Below are 15,059 nucleotides of genomic sequence, written 5' to 3'. Positions count from 1 at the left end.
GAACGTAGGGGGGGGGGGGGGGGGTCTTTACATGGGTGTGTTGTAGCCTGATTGTGGCAGCGTTTTAATAGACATCCTTGTACTCTGCTGGTCTCTGCTCCTCTGCCTTGTCCCTATAGTGCTGGAGGCCAGGCTGAGGCTCCTGGCTGTTCCAGTTGTCTGTCCCCTTGGCACCTGTGTATCTCTTCCTAACGTGTGGAAAACCAATGCAAAATGTATGTCACACTCATATGTCCCTGATGGATAGTCTATACGTACACAAACAAGGTAACATAGCAGAGGAAAGTTAGACACGCACCCGGGTGCCCCGGAGCCTCGGTGTATTCCAGTGATGGGAGAATCATGGCGGCGTCCTCATTCTTGGCGTCGGCGCTGAGCTGCCATCCTTCCGCAGGTCTCATTGTGCATTGCCTTTCTTCCAGCAATACTTCCACGCTGGCGGCAACGGTCTGAAGAAAGCCTTCCTGGAGAAGAGCCCGGACATGCAGTCGCTGCGATACGCCCTGTCCCTCTACACCCAGACCACGGACACCCTCATCAAGACCTTTGTGCAGACGCAGACTGCTCAAGGTAAGTCTGCGCCTCATGCTAAACGGCCGCTCTTTCTAGGCGCTGTTACTAGGATGTGTATTAGTCCAGGCTGGTTTGAACTCCTGACCTGCAGATCACTGCATGTTTCAGAAGCGAGCGTTCAACTTCTTGAGCCATCCTGCCTGCTGGGGCTGCCCAACAGCTGTGCAAATGATGATTCAGTGCACAACCAAGCCCCGCCCTTAGCTCTCACGTGTGCGTGGTTGTTGTGTTGTGTTGTGTCAGCTGTCTCTGTCTCCATTACCACAAGCGCCGCAGGAGGCTGTGACACTGAAGCAGATTCAGGGCAGCACCAGGAGGTCCCATCACATCACATGGCATGGTTTGCCTGACCTGTGAGCATCTGGCGGTGGGCGGGGCTTTTGGGGTGTCTAAACTGATGTACCCTGCACACCGGGTGTGTATACTTCTTACATTTAAGCAGTTCCTTTTTTGCTTCTATATATATGAATAAACTTCTCAAACACCAAGCCTTAAAATACCAATTCAGAACCCTAAGAGGCTAAGCAGTGTGTTGGCTCATTGATGTGTTGTGAGAGTCAATGGCGCTCGTGTTGCCCCTAGAGATTTAGAGCAGTAGGACTTGGCTATTATTTGATTTTCTTCCCTCTTTTAATAATCTGGAATATTTCTCGGCCCCGTCAACTGTCATGAATGTGGTGAATTGCTTCATAAATGTGCATCCTTAGCATCATCATGAGATGTTTACAACAGATATCTGGAACTGCACTGACATCTAGCGGTCTTTCTTGGTTGGTGCACTGGTAAAAGGACCCACTCAATGGCATTTAACAGTGATGATCTTCCGTGGCTGAGGTGAGCACAGCAAGCGTCTGCAGGTCATTCATTCTGGTCACTCCTGAATGAACTAATATGGTTGCTTCTGCAGCACAACTTTGCAAACCTACTCCAGGCTTTTAAATGCCTCATTGGAGGGCAGCCTGTCAGACGGACTTCTGGAAAGATCGGAGTGGTGGGTTCCTTTTGGAAATTCACCGCTCCCAGGTCGCAGCTCCGCCTGGTAGCTGTTGCCCCCTGAGCCTTTCGGGTACTGAGTTCGAGGCCCTCCTCCACCTGCAGGCACCCGCCGGCACCTCATCCCTGGTGATCCCGAAGGGAGCATCTCTGCTCTGCTGCTGCTCTGCACTCTATCTCTCGGCCTTCTGCCTCTTCTCCTCTGATCTCCTCTTTTCCTCTGATCTCCTCTTTTCCTCTGATCTCCTCTTTTCCTTAATTTAATCTTTTCTGCCTTTCTGCCACTTTCTTTCTCTTTCTGCACTTTTTGTGCCTTTTTTCTCACTGTGTTCCTGCCGCTGCTTTTCCCCCATGCCCCCCCCCCTTCCAGGGCCTCTTTGCCGGTTTTTCCCGCCTTCCAGCTGTCTAGCCCTCCCCCTCACGCTACGGTAACAGTGGCCGCACCAAAGGCAAGCCTGTCTGTGCCCGGATGTCACCCAGCGCCACCGACCCTGGTCTTTGCACCATCCACCGCTGCGAGGCCAGCAACCTCCACACCCTCAATACCAGAATCCATTCCGCATGCCACCTCCCGTCGCAGAAGAAAACCCAAGGCCCTTTCACCTGCTGCTTCGCCGGCCTCTGCACACCAGACCTACTGACCACAAGACCCTCAAAAACCAGACCCAACCACCTCCGATGTATCCTATTCAACACCTGCTCCCTTGAAAGACATGCCGTGGAGGTCTGGGACCAGCTTGACTCCACCTTCCCCGATGTTGCCTTCTTCACAGAAACCTGGATGAACTCCAGCTCAACCCCGGACATCGCAGCCTCCATCCCCGACGGATACAAAATCATCCACAAGGACGGCGTCAACAGACTGGGAGGAGGAATCGTCATCGTAAACAAAGACACCCTCCGCCTCACAATCAGCTTCGAGGACCACTCACCCAACATGGAGCACCTTCACTTCCAGACCAACCCGTACGCTATCATTTGCGGCACCCTCATCTACAGACCTCCCGGACTACATACTCCTCGGCGACCTTAATTTCCACCTGGACAACCTCGAAGACCACAACACCTCATCCCTACTGGAGAATCTCACCCCCATCCGACTTAAACAACTGGTCACAATGCCAACCCACTCAGCAAAACTCACGCTCGACCCCATCTTCTCCACAAGCATCAACATCTCCATCAGCCATGCCTCCGAGCCACACTGGACCAGTCACCACTGCGTCCACTTCTCCTTCACCAAACCCACTGTACGCCACCACGCCTACCGCGATACTTTCAGAAGCTGCAACAAGGTCACCAAAGACCAGCTCACCACCTCCCTCAGCAAGACCCCACCACAGACATCCAGGGATACCAACACCTCAGCATGCAGTTTCCACCGCTAGATCTCCAACTGCGCCAACACACTGGCCCCTCTCAAGAAACCCTCAGGCAAGCAGCCCTTCAAGAAAGCCAGCTATTTCTCCCCGCCCTTCAAGAGTCTAGGCGCACCTTCAGACGGCTCGAGAAAATATGGAGATGCAGCAAGATTATGGCAGGCCACACAGCCGTCAAATCCGCCATCACCGCACACCACCACCTCATCAGAACAACAAAGAAAGCATCCATCGAGGAGCGCATCAATGCCAATGTGCACAAAAGCAAAGAACTCTTCACCGTAGTCAAAGAATTCACTAAACCCAATGTAGAGAAAGCAGACATTCCCCTCGTCCCAAGTCCTCTGCGACAACCTTGCCTCCTTCTTCCACTGCAAGATCAATGAGATCTACGACAGCTTCGCAACCCAAGACACATCCACCCAACCTGCAGTCACTGCACCCAATGGCTCCAGCCCCCAGCAGACCTTGACCAACTGGAGTACCCTCACCTCTGACGAACCTTCGGGATCAAGAAGAACATTCACTCCGGAGCCCCCTTGGATCCCTCCCCCTACCACATCTTCAACAGAGCCGGCACCTCCAATGCACCTGAACTCAGCCGCACCATTAACTGCTCCATTGAGTTCGCAACTTTCCCGGAAAACTGGAAGTAAGTAGAGATCAACTCTTTGCTGAAGAAACCTTCTGCCGACCCGACGGACCTCAAAACAAGCAACATCCTGGACCTCTCCCAATTGGGATTCAGAAGCAACCACAGCAATGAGACTGCTGTCCTCGCCGCTGCAGATGACATCTACACCCTTCTTGACCAATGCGAGACTGCAACCCTCATCCTCCTGGACCTCTCAGCTGTCTTCGACACCGTCTCCCACCACACCCTCTGTGCAAGACTCTACAACGCCGGCATCCACAACAAAGCCCTAGAGTCAGACTTCCACTGTTCAAATCAGAACCCACAGATTCAGCTGTGGAGTGCCTCGGGGATCCTCCCTGAGTCCCACCCTCTTCAACATCTACTTGGCCTCACTTGCAGCCATAGTCAGACGCCACTGACTCAACATAGTCTCCTACACGAAGGTACCCAGCTGATTCTCTCCCTCACAGATGAACCCACAGTCGCCAAGAGCAACTTCATGATAGGATTAAGGTAGTCGCCACCTGGATTAAGGACAGCTGCCTCAAGCCTTAACTCGGAGAAGAACGAAGTCCTCGTCCTGGGCTTCTCCCCCTCCGCCTGGGATGACGCCTAGTGGCCCACAGCACTCTGAATCCCCCCCACACCCACGGACCATGCACAATACCTCTGCATCATCCTCGCTCTCAATGAACCCACATATCAACGCCGTCTTCTCCTGCTTCCACACGCTCCACCTCCTTCGTAAGATCTTCAAGTGGATCCCCACTGAGTCCAGGAAACGGTCACCCATGCGCTTGTCAGCAGCAGACTCGACTATGGTAATGCATTCTATGCCGGCACCACCCAGAAACGCCCCCCAAAAATTGCAGACCATCCAGAACCCCTCAGCCAGACTCATCCTGAACATCCTATGCCGGCAACATCATCACCGGCCACCTGAGAGACCTTCACTGGCTACCTATCAACAATAGAATTACCTTCAAGCTTCTCACGCATGCCTACAAAGCCCTCCACAACGCCGAACCTGCATACCTCAACCACTGCCTCTCCTTCTACACTTCCACCAGATATCTTCGCTATACCCAAATGGCCCTGGCCACCGTCCTACAATCCACAAGACCATGGCTGGAGGAGGATCCTTCTCCTACCTTGCTGCAAAGACCTGAAACTCCCTGCCTCTGCCCCTCAGACAATCACCATCGCTGCCGCAATTCATGAAGGAACTCAAAACCTGGCTCTTTGACTGAAACGCAGACTCAGGGCCCCAGTGCATAAAACAGATGCCAGAGGCCTACCTGCATCATAGCCTGTTCCTCATGTACCTAATGCAGCTCGGGTCCTTACTGGAGAGAGAGGCTAATTGGTTGCGTGCAGGGTTCAAAGGTCGTGGCTTCCAGTCCCAGTGGAATTAAGAGGCCAGGTAGGAGACGGCTGGTTCTCACCCTCATGAGGAGTGCCTAGGAGAAGAAATATCTCTAGCCGTTGCCAACTCGGAAGGCAAAACCATGTCAATGCGAGATGCCCTGCTCCCTGTTCCTCTTGCTCCACCAAGGATGCTGTGATACTGGTCAGGTATAACCCCTGATAGCTAGTCTTCGTGCTGGGGGCATTGTGTTTAGCATTTAAACTCCTTTGCTTCTGCCACATCTTCTTTATAAATTAGAACCGTTAAGACCTAGAGTTTGGTCAGTGGTTGCTGGTGACTTTTGAAAGTGATGGGACGTAAAAGTTGCTGATAAGTTTGACCTGACAAAGCAAACAGGCCTGACAGATAACAGTTTTTATTATTTTTTTAAAGAGGTGGGGAGAGTTTTTATCTGATAGAGACTACTAGCCGCAGATTCCTTAACGTAGAATTATCCCCAGGCTTGAGACTGGACCCGGAAAACTTTTTTGCCCAGCATCTCTGCGCGCTGGAGGGTGGTACCACGCGACTCCGCCCCGACGACTTCCGCGGGCGTGACGTCAGCGAGGTCACATAAGTCCTACCCCGGCGCGCTGACGTCAGTTTTCTTCTTTTACGCGTGCAACGCGGATCCAGATCATGTTTCTGGCCTGTTTTCAGGCCTTCTTTTTACGCTTTACGTTTTCTTGAGAACAGTGTGCGAATGCCTTCGGGCTTCAAGACGTGCTCATCTTGCGCGCGCCATTTGTATGTGGTGTTTGGGGGAACACCACGACTCCACGGACTGCGAGGCTTGTCAGCAGATGAAGCCGAAGTCCCGGCGGAAGCGCCGGATGAAACTCCTCTCAGCCCGCATGTCCAGGTCGGCGTCGTCGCTGCTGCGTCCGTCCCCCGCAGAAGGGTTCAAGAACCGCCGCTTCCCGTCTCCAACATCATCCCTCTCTGAGGTCACAAGGGCGTCGCTCACCTGTTGGTAAGTGTCGCAGTTTGTCCCCGCGGCCCGGTCCCTGCCTTGTAGGGGGCGCGGGTTCTCTGCGGGTTGTGCGGCCCCGCTCGTCGCCACCCTACCCACCGTTCCCCGGCGTGGGGGCGACCAGAGCCCAAATGGCGGCCTATGCGGCGGCCTTGCAGGCCTCTTTGGGTCTTCCTTCTCCTCCTCAACTTCCTGGGACGTCTGCGGATCCCTTGCCATGTGCTGGGCCTTCTGCGGCGTCGCCGGCAGCTCCGGACCCGGCGCCGACAGGTTCGGCTCCAGGTTCTGGAGATGTGGTGTCATCGGGGTGCGGCCCTACGGGCCACGGCTCCTCTGCCTCGCCGCAAATCCCCATGAGGGTCCCTGTGGTGTCGTGGCAGGTTGCCGGGGCTCGTCCTCGAGTCCCTCTTGGTCTTCTGGGCTGGCAGCGGCCTTGTCCGAGGCGCTCAGGCGCCGGTGGCTGCTGGCCATGGCGGCGCCGCAGGGGCTGGCTAGAGGCCGGGTCGTGTCCCCGGACACCCCTCGTCTCTCCTGGCAGGCGGCTGCCTCGTCGGAGGTAGAGTCGATGCCTTTTCGGTGCCATTCTTTGGCTGCCCCGGCTCCGACCCTGCCCCGTTCTCCCGCTGTGTGAGTCATGGCAGAGGTCGTTTCGGTGTCCTCTTCAGCGGCGGTCGACATTGAGCTGACGCTGGTGGCAGACTCCACGGTGCCGTGCCGGCATCGGGTCGTTGATTAATCTTCGGGCGCCCCCTCTTCTCCAGAGGTTCGGCAACTGTTTGTTTCTTCTTCTCCAGAGACGGGACGTCACGTCGTGGCCTTTTCCCCGGCATCTTCCAAGGATGGCTCTTCGCCTTCCCCGCGCCCGCAGTCTTCCCCAGAGGTGCTTCAGGTTCCCCACTCGTCAGTCAACCTTCCCCCGTTCCGAGGTTGGCCCTTCCTTCCTCCGGTTGGGTTAGGGGACGGCCAGCTTAGCCTACAGCTGTCGCCCACGGAGGAATTGCTTTCCCCACCGCGTTGCCCTACGGAGGTGAGTGCTGCCTTCGTCCGGGCTGTCTCCATGGCTGCGGGGATCTTGCGCATCGGCGACCAGGCTACCCATTTCCCCGCAGATCATTTGCTGGAGGTTCTCCATCAGGGCTCTGGTGGACGGGAGCTGCTTCTTCCCTTCGAGGCTTTGCTCCATATTTCTCTCGTGGGGGCCTGGGGGCATCCTGCCACGGGGGACCCGGTGCCCTAGCCGCTTCTGCACTGCCACCGTCCTGCTCCACATGATCCTGTCTGCCGTTCCTTCCACCCTTCTACCAGGGGTCCTCTTTTGCAGACCGCCTTTCCCTCCTTGCCATCTGTGTTGTCTCCCCCGTCACGGGAGGCCCGGTGGTTAGATTCCTGGGGGCGCAACATCTTCGCCTCCTCCAGTGCTGCCTTGCAGGCGCTTTACATGCTTTGTGTGTTGGCCAGAGCCACTTCTTGCTTGTGGGATTCGGCGGAGTCCCTTCTGTCTTCCGCTTCTCGGGAGGGTGCTTGCGCTGATCTGTGGCACCATGTGTTGGATGGCCGGGAGCTGGCGGTGTTTATTCTTCGTTTGGCTCTGGACGTTTCTGAGGTGCTTGGTCGCACCATGGCTTCTTCAGTGGCCCTCCGTCGCCATGCCTTGCTGAGGGATAGTGTTTTCCCTGAGAATGTTAGGGAGCAGCTGGTTGACCTTCCCTTCACTGGCGCTCTTTTGTTTGACGCCCCTGCAGATTCTGCCATTCAGAGGTTCCTTGCGGGCTTCATCGTCCTCCTCATTGACCCTGTTTGTCGGTCTGTGTTCTGGGAGGTGTTCTGCCGTTGTTTTCTAGGGCCTAGTAATGAGTGGCCCTGGTTGTGTGTTCTGTGTGGTTGGTGTACCTTCAGGGTCCTTCTGTTGGCCCTTTGGTGCTGTTGGCTGCTGGTCCGGCCCATTTTTGACTTGTGGTTTTGGCTGTTGGTAAGCCCGTGTAGGTCCTGAGATTAGGCCTTCTGTGTCTTCTTTATTGGCTGATTGGCAAGCCATCTGCGGTTTTCTCCGCAGGTCTTTCTGTTTGTGATTGCAGACCCTCTCTTTTTCTGTCATGGGCTTTCACATGCTTGTGCCTCCAGGATGACTCTCGCCTTGGATTGCACGGTGGTTCCACGGAGTGGTGCTTTGCGCTTTTCTTGCTATGGCTTCGCTGCCCTGGCCTTCTGATGCTTTACTGCCACCTGGTGCTATCGCCTTGGCTTGCACTGTTGTTCCTCAGAGTGGTGCTCTGCTCTTTTCCAGCTCTGGCTTTGCTGTTGTAGCCTTCTGGTGCCTTGGTGCCAACTGGTGCTGTTCCTCACCTTTTGTTTCTCTCTATTTTGTTTCTCTGGTTTTTTCGCACACTGTTCCCATGCTCTCCTCAGTTTTGTTGTGATGGCTCCACGTTGTGGAGTGGAAAAAGTTCTCCGAAGCAAACTGACAGCACGCAAGAGTGGGGCTTATGTGACCTTGCTGACGTCACGCCCACGGAAGTCTTCGGGCAGAGTCAAGTGGTACCGCCCCCCGGCGCGCAGAGATACTGGGCAAGAAAGTTTTCTGGGTCCAGTCTCACGTCTGGGGATAATTCTACGTTAAGGAATCTGCAGCTAGAATCGTCTCTACCAGGTACACTCTCCTGCCTGTCTTACGCATTCTAGCATATAAAAACCAATGGGCAGTTTTGGTTACCATTAAAAACATACCAGTTTAAAAAGTGTGATGAAATTTCCACTAGTTTATATGTCGGTCTACAAATATCCCACAATACAACACGCAATCAAAACTACCTAATGGTGGACAATGACATTGATTCACCTAAATGCGATGGGTAGAAGAAGTGACATCATGCTCCTTTTGATTCCCGATGACATTAGAAGGTTCTCCAGTAGTCGAAGCTGCCAACACACCTAGGTGTAGGTCATGTGGAATGGATGAGAACAGCCTTTAGAGCAGATGAAAGGAGACAGGGTGGTATGTGAGTCCAGTTCGACTTCAGTTTAAGGCTGTCTTATACTACCCAACAAGGGGAAAAATTCCTTGCCTGCACTAGGGCACCTAGCATCCTTGCTACACCACTGAAAGTACTGTATTATGATATGTGACTTTCTTCAAAAATGGCGTCCTATGGTGAGTCACTGATTTAAGGGTGGTGCGTCACCTCCACCTCCGATGTACACACTCTGCAACAAAACAAATCCAGTGATGACAAGCAGCTCTTTCAATTGGGAGAGCAGAAATGTATCTCTGCCTGCCTAGTTCTCTTAACTAGTCACACAATTAACAAATGCAAGTTCATGCAGCACGTCTTTGTTTACACTGCGTCACTGCCTTTCACGTCTTTCTCAACCCAAATTCCGTGGCTCAAAATGACGAGTTAACTTGACACCTTGACTGTGTCCATTTGAACAGTCAATCAAATGAACAGGCTTAGAAACACTTCTCCTAAAAGTCACTTACAGATAGAATTATTTCTACACCAGTAAAGCTCTCTGGTCTGAAGGCAGAGTAAAGAGATTGGAATTCACTGGCTAGCCGCTTCTTCACAAGATGCATCTGGTAGGAATCAAGGTCTATAGAGGGGGTTATCAGGAAATAGGACTATTCTATCAGTGAAGATATTAGGGTTCGCACATGGCTGCATACCTCACCACATTTAACTAACTCAAGCGCATATATCTCCAGGGCTTGGCATTCCCTACTGCCTGATAGACTGTTGGAAGAACTTAATAATTCTTCTCCTAAGCACTCTACTAATATCGATACTGCTGCCACTCAATACACAATATGGCCTGATAAAGCCACTCAGCTGCGTGTACCACCTAAGCTAAGCAAAGCTAAGCGAAGGACCATATCCACTCCTTGGTTCTCAGAAGAACTGAAAGCACAAAAGCAAAAATGCCGCAGTTAAGAGAAGATCTGGAGATATTACTGTGATAGACTGAGAAAAACAATTATAAGCTCTGCTTAGCATCCTATAAAAAGCTCTTATTCTTAAAGAAAAATAGTCTTATTTTACAAATAAGATGGAGGTAGCAGAAAACTCGTCAAAAGAGCTTTTTATGACAGTAAAAAAACTCACCACACTGGTATCTGATACTTCCAGGCATAACTCTCAACCCTTCAGTAACAGCCTAGCAGACTTTTTTCTGGAAAAGGATGAAGGAGTCTATAATCTCGTCTCTCTCTCAACTCTTAATTCAGCTGCTATTATGGACTCCACCTTGACACGCAGTAACTTTCCCAGTTTTAGTAGCTTTACTCCACTTACTCTAGCACAGGTTATCAATCTTGTGAGAGCATCTCCATCTGGTTCTCCTCATGATCCTTGTCCACCTAAAATAGCTAGTTCAGCGACCGAATCCTTTTCTTCCCCACTTTTGGCCATTTTCTCGAACATGTTCGGGTCGGCCAATTTCCTCCCATTTGAAAGAAAGCATCCATTCTTCCGCTTCTGAAAAAAGTCAACCTGGACCAAAAAAACCCTAGCAGCTACCGTCCCAAATCCTGCCTCCCTTTCCCATCTAAGGTCGTGGAAAAAATTATGAATGTTCGATTCACGGATCATATTGAGTCTACTAATCATCCTAATGCCATGCAGTTTGGTTTCTGTAACGTATTCAGCACTGAAACAGCCTTGATCAAGGCAACCGAAGAGAACAGGCACTCACACGATCAAAATCAAGGTTCTGCACTGATACTGCTGATCTCTCCGCTGCCTTTGATACGGTAGATCATAAATAAGGCTCCCAGTTTTCCGTTTTTGCTGATTTTTACAGATAAATACAGACAGAAAACAATGTGTTTCCTGTCTGTATTAATTTTTAAAAGCGGAAAAACACAGAAAATAATGCTTCTTTGGGTAACAGTCCATGCTGTCTTTCATGCTTTCCAGGAACACAGGTGAGCAGATACACAGGATGAGATGTTAAAAAGAGGTTCAGATTTTCCTGAATACAGGCGTGTGTTAGTGTATATTTGTATTATAAAACTCATATTTACCTGTGGGTGTAAGGTTTAGCTATATTTGGATTCCTAATTTGCTAAAACGCGACAGCTAGCAAAGTATGAGTGCATGTTTATCAGCTAAATAAATGTGGAAATATACAGTGTTAGGACTATTTATTCTCAAAACACAAAATAAATATGGATAAATACAGACGGAAATGTTAAAAAAATGAATACCATAAAGCCTTTTAAAATCTTTTCTCATCGAAAGAGAACAATCTGTCAAACTTGGCTGGTATACATCTCAGTCGCTCTCCTTTCCTTGTGGAGTTCACACGACTCTTCACTCAGCCCGACTCTGTTCATTGTTTATATTTCACCCCTTGCTAACTTCATTAAGAGTTTTGGCTTTTCTTCAACATCTTACACTCAGATCGTCGTATCTCTGACCAAGACAGATGAAGGAGTCTGAAACAGATTCTACGACTGCATGCACACAGTCTCCGCTTGGATGAGTACGAACGGTCTTAAACTGAATGTAGAGGAAACCGAGGTCATACCCTTTGGCGCACAGCCCCAGTTCTGGACACCTTTATGTTGGCCAGCAGATTTGGGCAATCTGTCCTCTGCCACCACCAAAGCTTAGAAACTGGGAGTTTTGATTGATCATAAACTGACCTACAATAACCATGTTAATGCCCTCTCTTCTTTGACGTTCTATATGTTAAGGATGTTAAAAAAGATCTTCCCCCTTTATTCTGTCTCACCTGCAAAAAAAATTAATCGTATCACTTATTACCTCCAAATTGGATTACTGCAATGGTCTTTTTCTTACAGCCCCTCAGTATACTCTCAACAGGCTGAAAATCTTACAAAATTCAGCAGCCAGACGTCTGTTGAAAATACTGTTACCGTAGCCATTAAAAATGTACATTGGCTTCCAATCAGACAGAGATGCACTTTCAAGGCTTTCTGTATAATTCTCAAAGCACTTAATGGCTCAGGGTCTATCTACAGCATAGTTTTCAGTGGTTAAAACCAGTCAGACATTGTGTTCAGCTTCGGCTAAACGTATTGCTGTTTCCAGATTACGACTGTCCACTTTGGGCGGCAGGAGTTTTTTCTGGGAACGGCAAAGACCTGGAATGCCCTACCATCTGCAATCAAAAATGCCCCTAACTTGCTGATTGTTAGGAAACCGCTAAAGACCTGGCTTTTCAACACTGTTAATTCTATAGACATCTGTATTTCTTTGTCACTCTAACCAGCGCAAAGACACATGCGGGTATTCACGCGCTTTACAAGACTCATTACAATAACATAACATTAAAAGACATGCAGAGCCACTCGCTGCACAGATGGATTTTAGGCAATGGAGATAGCTGGCAAGTCCTGCATACACATGCTCATAAAGTGGGGATGAGAAGATACAGACATTCGACTAGCACTTTCACACCCACGAGCACTGTGTCATCAGTCAGTGCTGTTGTGCATGAAGGTTAGGGTGCACCCCCACATTGGTGGGAGCAAGCATTGCCAATTACTATGTAGCCTCAAAATAAAGCCACTCAGTGATTGGCCATGTTCTAATAATCCTCCCATCCTCTGCTGCCTCCCTGTCATGTGCAACCTGCAAGATTTACTTAATACATAGCCTTTCTATCCCACCCAATCTTAATGCTGCTGTCATGAGCATGAGATGAGCAGTGAATGAAAGCAGCACCAAGATTGGCCAGGTAGGTGAGCTCATTGTATCACTTCAGACTGGGGGACATATTGATGGTCTTTGGATCCCAGACAAGTGTTGATTGTGTAGGGGTGATATGCACATGTCAAGCTGGCCATGGCAAGACACTGCACATAAAAAGGTGACCCCCTACAACAATGGAGATTTCCTGAGGCAGGGAAAAGAAACAACTATAGTGTAAATCCTCAGGCAACCACTGTCTTTACTTAATAGACAGAGGTCATGACCACATAAATATAGAAAAATATCTAAATTATTTTATCAATACTCAAATTTGACAAAAACATGCCATTTACATAAATGTATATAAAGAGTACGTCTCTAAAACAATGCAATCATCCACATCTATCATAACCCATGCGCATCCATAAAATGCACTCAACATTCCAACTATTAAATTCCAGTACATTTATAAGTCAATGTCTTCTTAATATACAGATTCTGATAGATGCAGAAGGCAACCACTAAAATGTATAATTGCTTATTGATATATAGAACAAGATGTGGCAAATAACTAGGAATCCAGAGGCCAAATACCATATATAGTTGTTAAATATAATATGGCTGGAGTGCACAATGCACTCAAAGGATCGCTCTACACATGTTTCAGCACACAAGACTTCATCAGGAGAGCCATGCTTGGTTGATTTGAAAAATGCCTGAAGATATAGAATTAAAGATATGAGAGCCCTGAAACTGAAATAAGATATATGACACATTGCGTGTAACCATTAACCACAATCCTGGATTCTGCCCGTGGAACATACCAGTGTAAAGAACATCTCCTAAGAATAGTTTGCATGCATCACCCAGGTGTACCACATAATGAAAATCGTGTGAACACCAACACGGCCAATGGTATGTGCAGATATGCACTGAAAAGAAGCAACGGGGAAAGATAACACAAAATAAAAAAGAAGATTGAAACCACGTGTGCAAGCATTGTTCACACCCAGCATGTCATGAATGGAAAAGAAAGAGAAACAAATTAAGATGACGTGCGCAGCCAATGTTCACCGCCAGCATGTCATGAATGGGCTAATGTAAAGATCGACAGCTCCTCGCTTACAGGAGTATTTACATAACATGGCCGATGCAGCGAAACTGGCACACATATGGCAGCTGCCTATCCTGGACTACAAATGTGCTGATGTATTCTACTTAATATGCAGTAACCTTCATGTAAAGATAGACTGCACATTCCTCATTGATTCCGTTCGGGTGTCCCTGCCGCGGATCGATACCAGTAGCGCCTGGCACTGGGGTTATGTGTTGTGGAAAACTTGAAATGAATTGCAGGTAGGTCGAAAACTCCTGGTCACTGCGCTGCAGGGGGACAACATCGCTGTCCCTTAACTGTGCTTCTGTGTGTATTTCAACCCGCAAAGGGCCTTGGGTACTAAATAAAAGGAATTGATGGCAAGTGAAAAAGAAAGTAGCAGAACGTCTATTCTAAGATAATTCAGCAGATTAAAGGCCCGAGAGAGCGGGCTTCAACGCCGCGTGGGCGCGCCAGGTGCACACAGGCAGCTCTCCCGTGTATGCTCCGCCCTGGAGAGATCTCAGAGACTACATAGGGACAGTAGTAGCACTGAGCGTGGCCTCCACGCACACTTCCACACTCCGACACACCAGGAGCACAGGCTTGTGTGCCTTGTCTTGTGAAATCACCGGGAGGAGGCCCGTGCGATGCCGCCGAGTCAAGGGCACTTGACCCGGCGCCTCTGCCTTTTATGCTTCTCGCATTGAAAAGGCACAAGGTACATACACCGGCTAGAGCTAGAACTAGAAGACAGACTCGACGCCCCTCCACAAGCGGGGGAGTTGTCTATCCTTCAACACGGGAGGGAATGTCCTCGGGCTCTATTGATGCTGCCATGTTGGGACTGGCAGCTGCAGTTCACGGGTGGTAACACACAAAGGTGCTTCTTCAGGACTAGAACGCGCCTCACATAAGAGGACCCATGGAATATTGTAATAAGGGAGGCTATTTCAATATGGGTGATGCAATCACATCCAAATAAAGAATTATACGAGGGATAAACTATGCAAATTGTGCAAGAAGAATGAAAAGAACTAACCTGCACTATATCAAATTGCATTTCCCCATTTAACCCCGTTTATGAGCATCAAGGGTGAAAATCCAGCACACTTACCTTCTTTTGCGAGTCTCTGTGGGGTCACATCCTCTTTTAGTCTTAGTTTTTTCAAGGATACTCCACTGTATTTCCTCAGGTTTGTGGTGTTCATCAAGGTAATGTTTCACAAGGAATCCGCTATCTTTTGGGTACGGATGGCTGAACAGAGCTGTGTAAGGTGAGTCACTATAAGACCAGCTGTTTCTCCCACATAACCTAACCCACAAGCACATAACAATAAGTAC

The 15,059-nt window shown here is 49.6% G+C and overlaps 1 protein-coding gene across 5 annotated transcripts in view; it reads left to right on the top strand.

The window, feature by feature from the left end:
• Window positions 1–15,059, top strand: part of UNC13B (unc-13 homolog B) — a 2,660,654-nt gene that overhangs the window by 2,569,218 nt on the left and 76,377 nt on the right. For all 5 annotated transcript variants that reach the window (XM_085628130.1, XM_085628129.1, XM_085628128.1 and 2 more), the window contains one exon: window positions 423–570. In XM_085628130.1, coding sequence (XP_085484256.1) covers window positions 423–570 — 148 coding nt within the window. The remainder of the gene's footprint in view (window positions 1–422; window positions 571–15,059) is intronic.

This window comes from Triturus cristatus, chromosome 2_1 (genome assembly GCF_964204655.1).
Source record: "Triturus cristatus chromosome 2_1, aTriCri1.1, whole genome shotgun sequence".
NCBI classification, from domain to species: Eukaryota; Metazoa; Chordata; class Amphibia; order Caudata; family Salamandridae; genus Triturus; species Triturus cristatus.
Note: the sequence above shows the minus strand (reverse complement) of the source record. Positions and strands in the feature narration are given on the sequence as shown.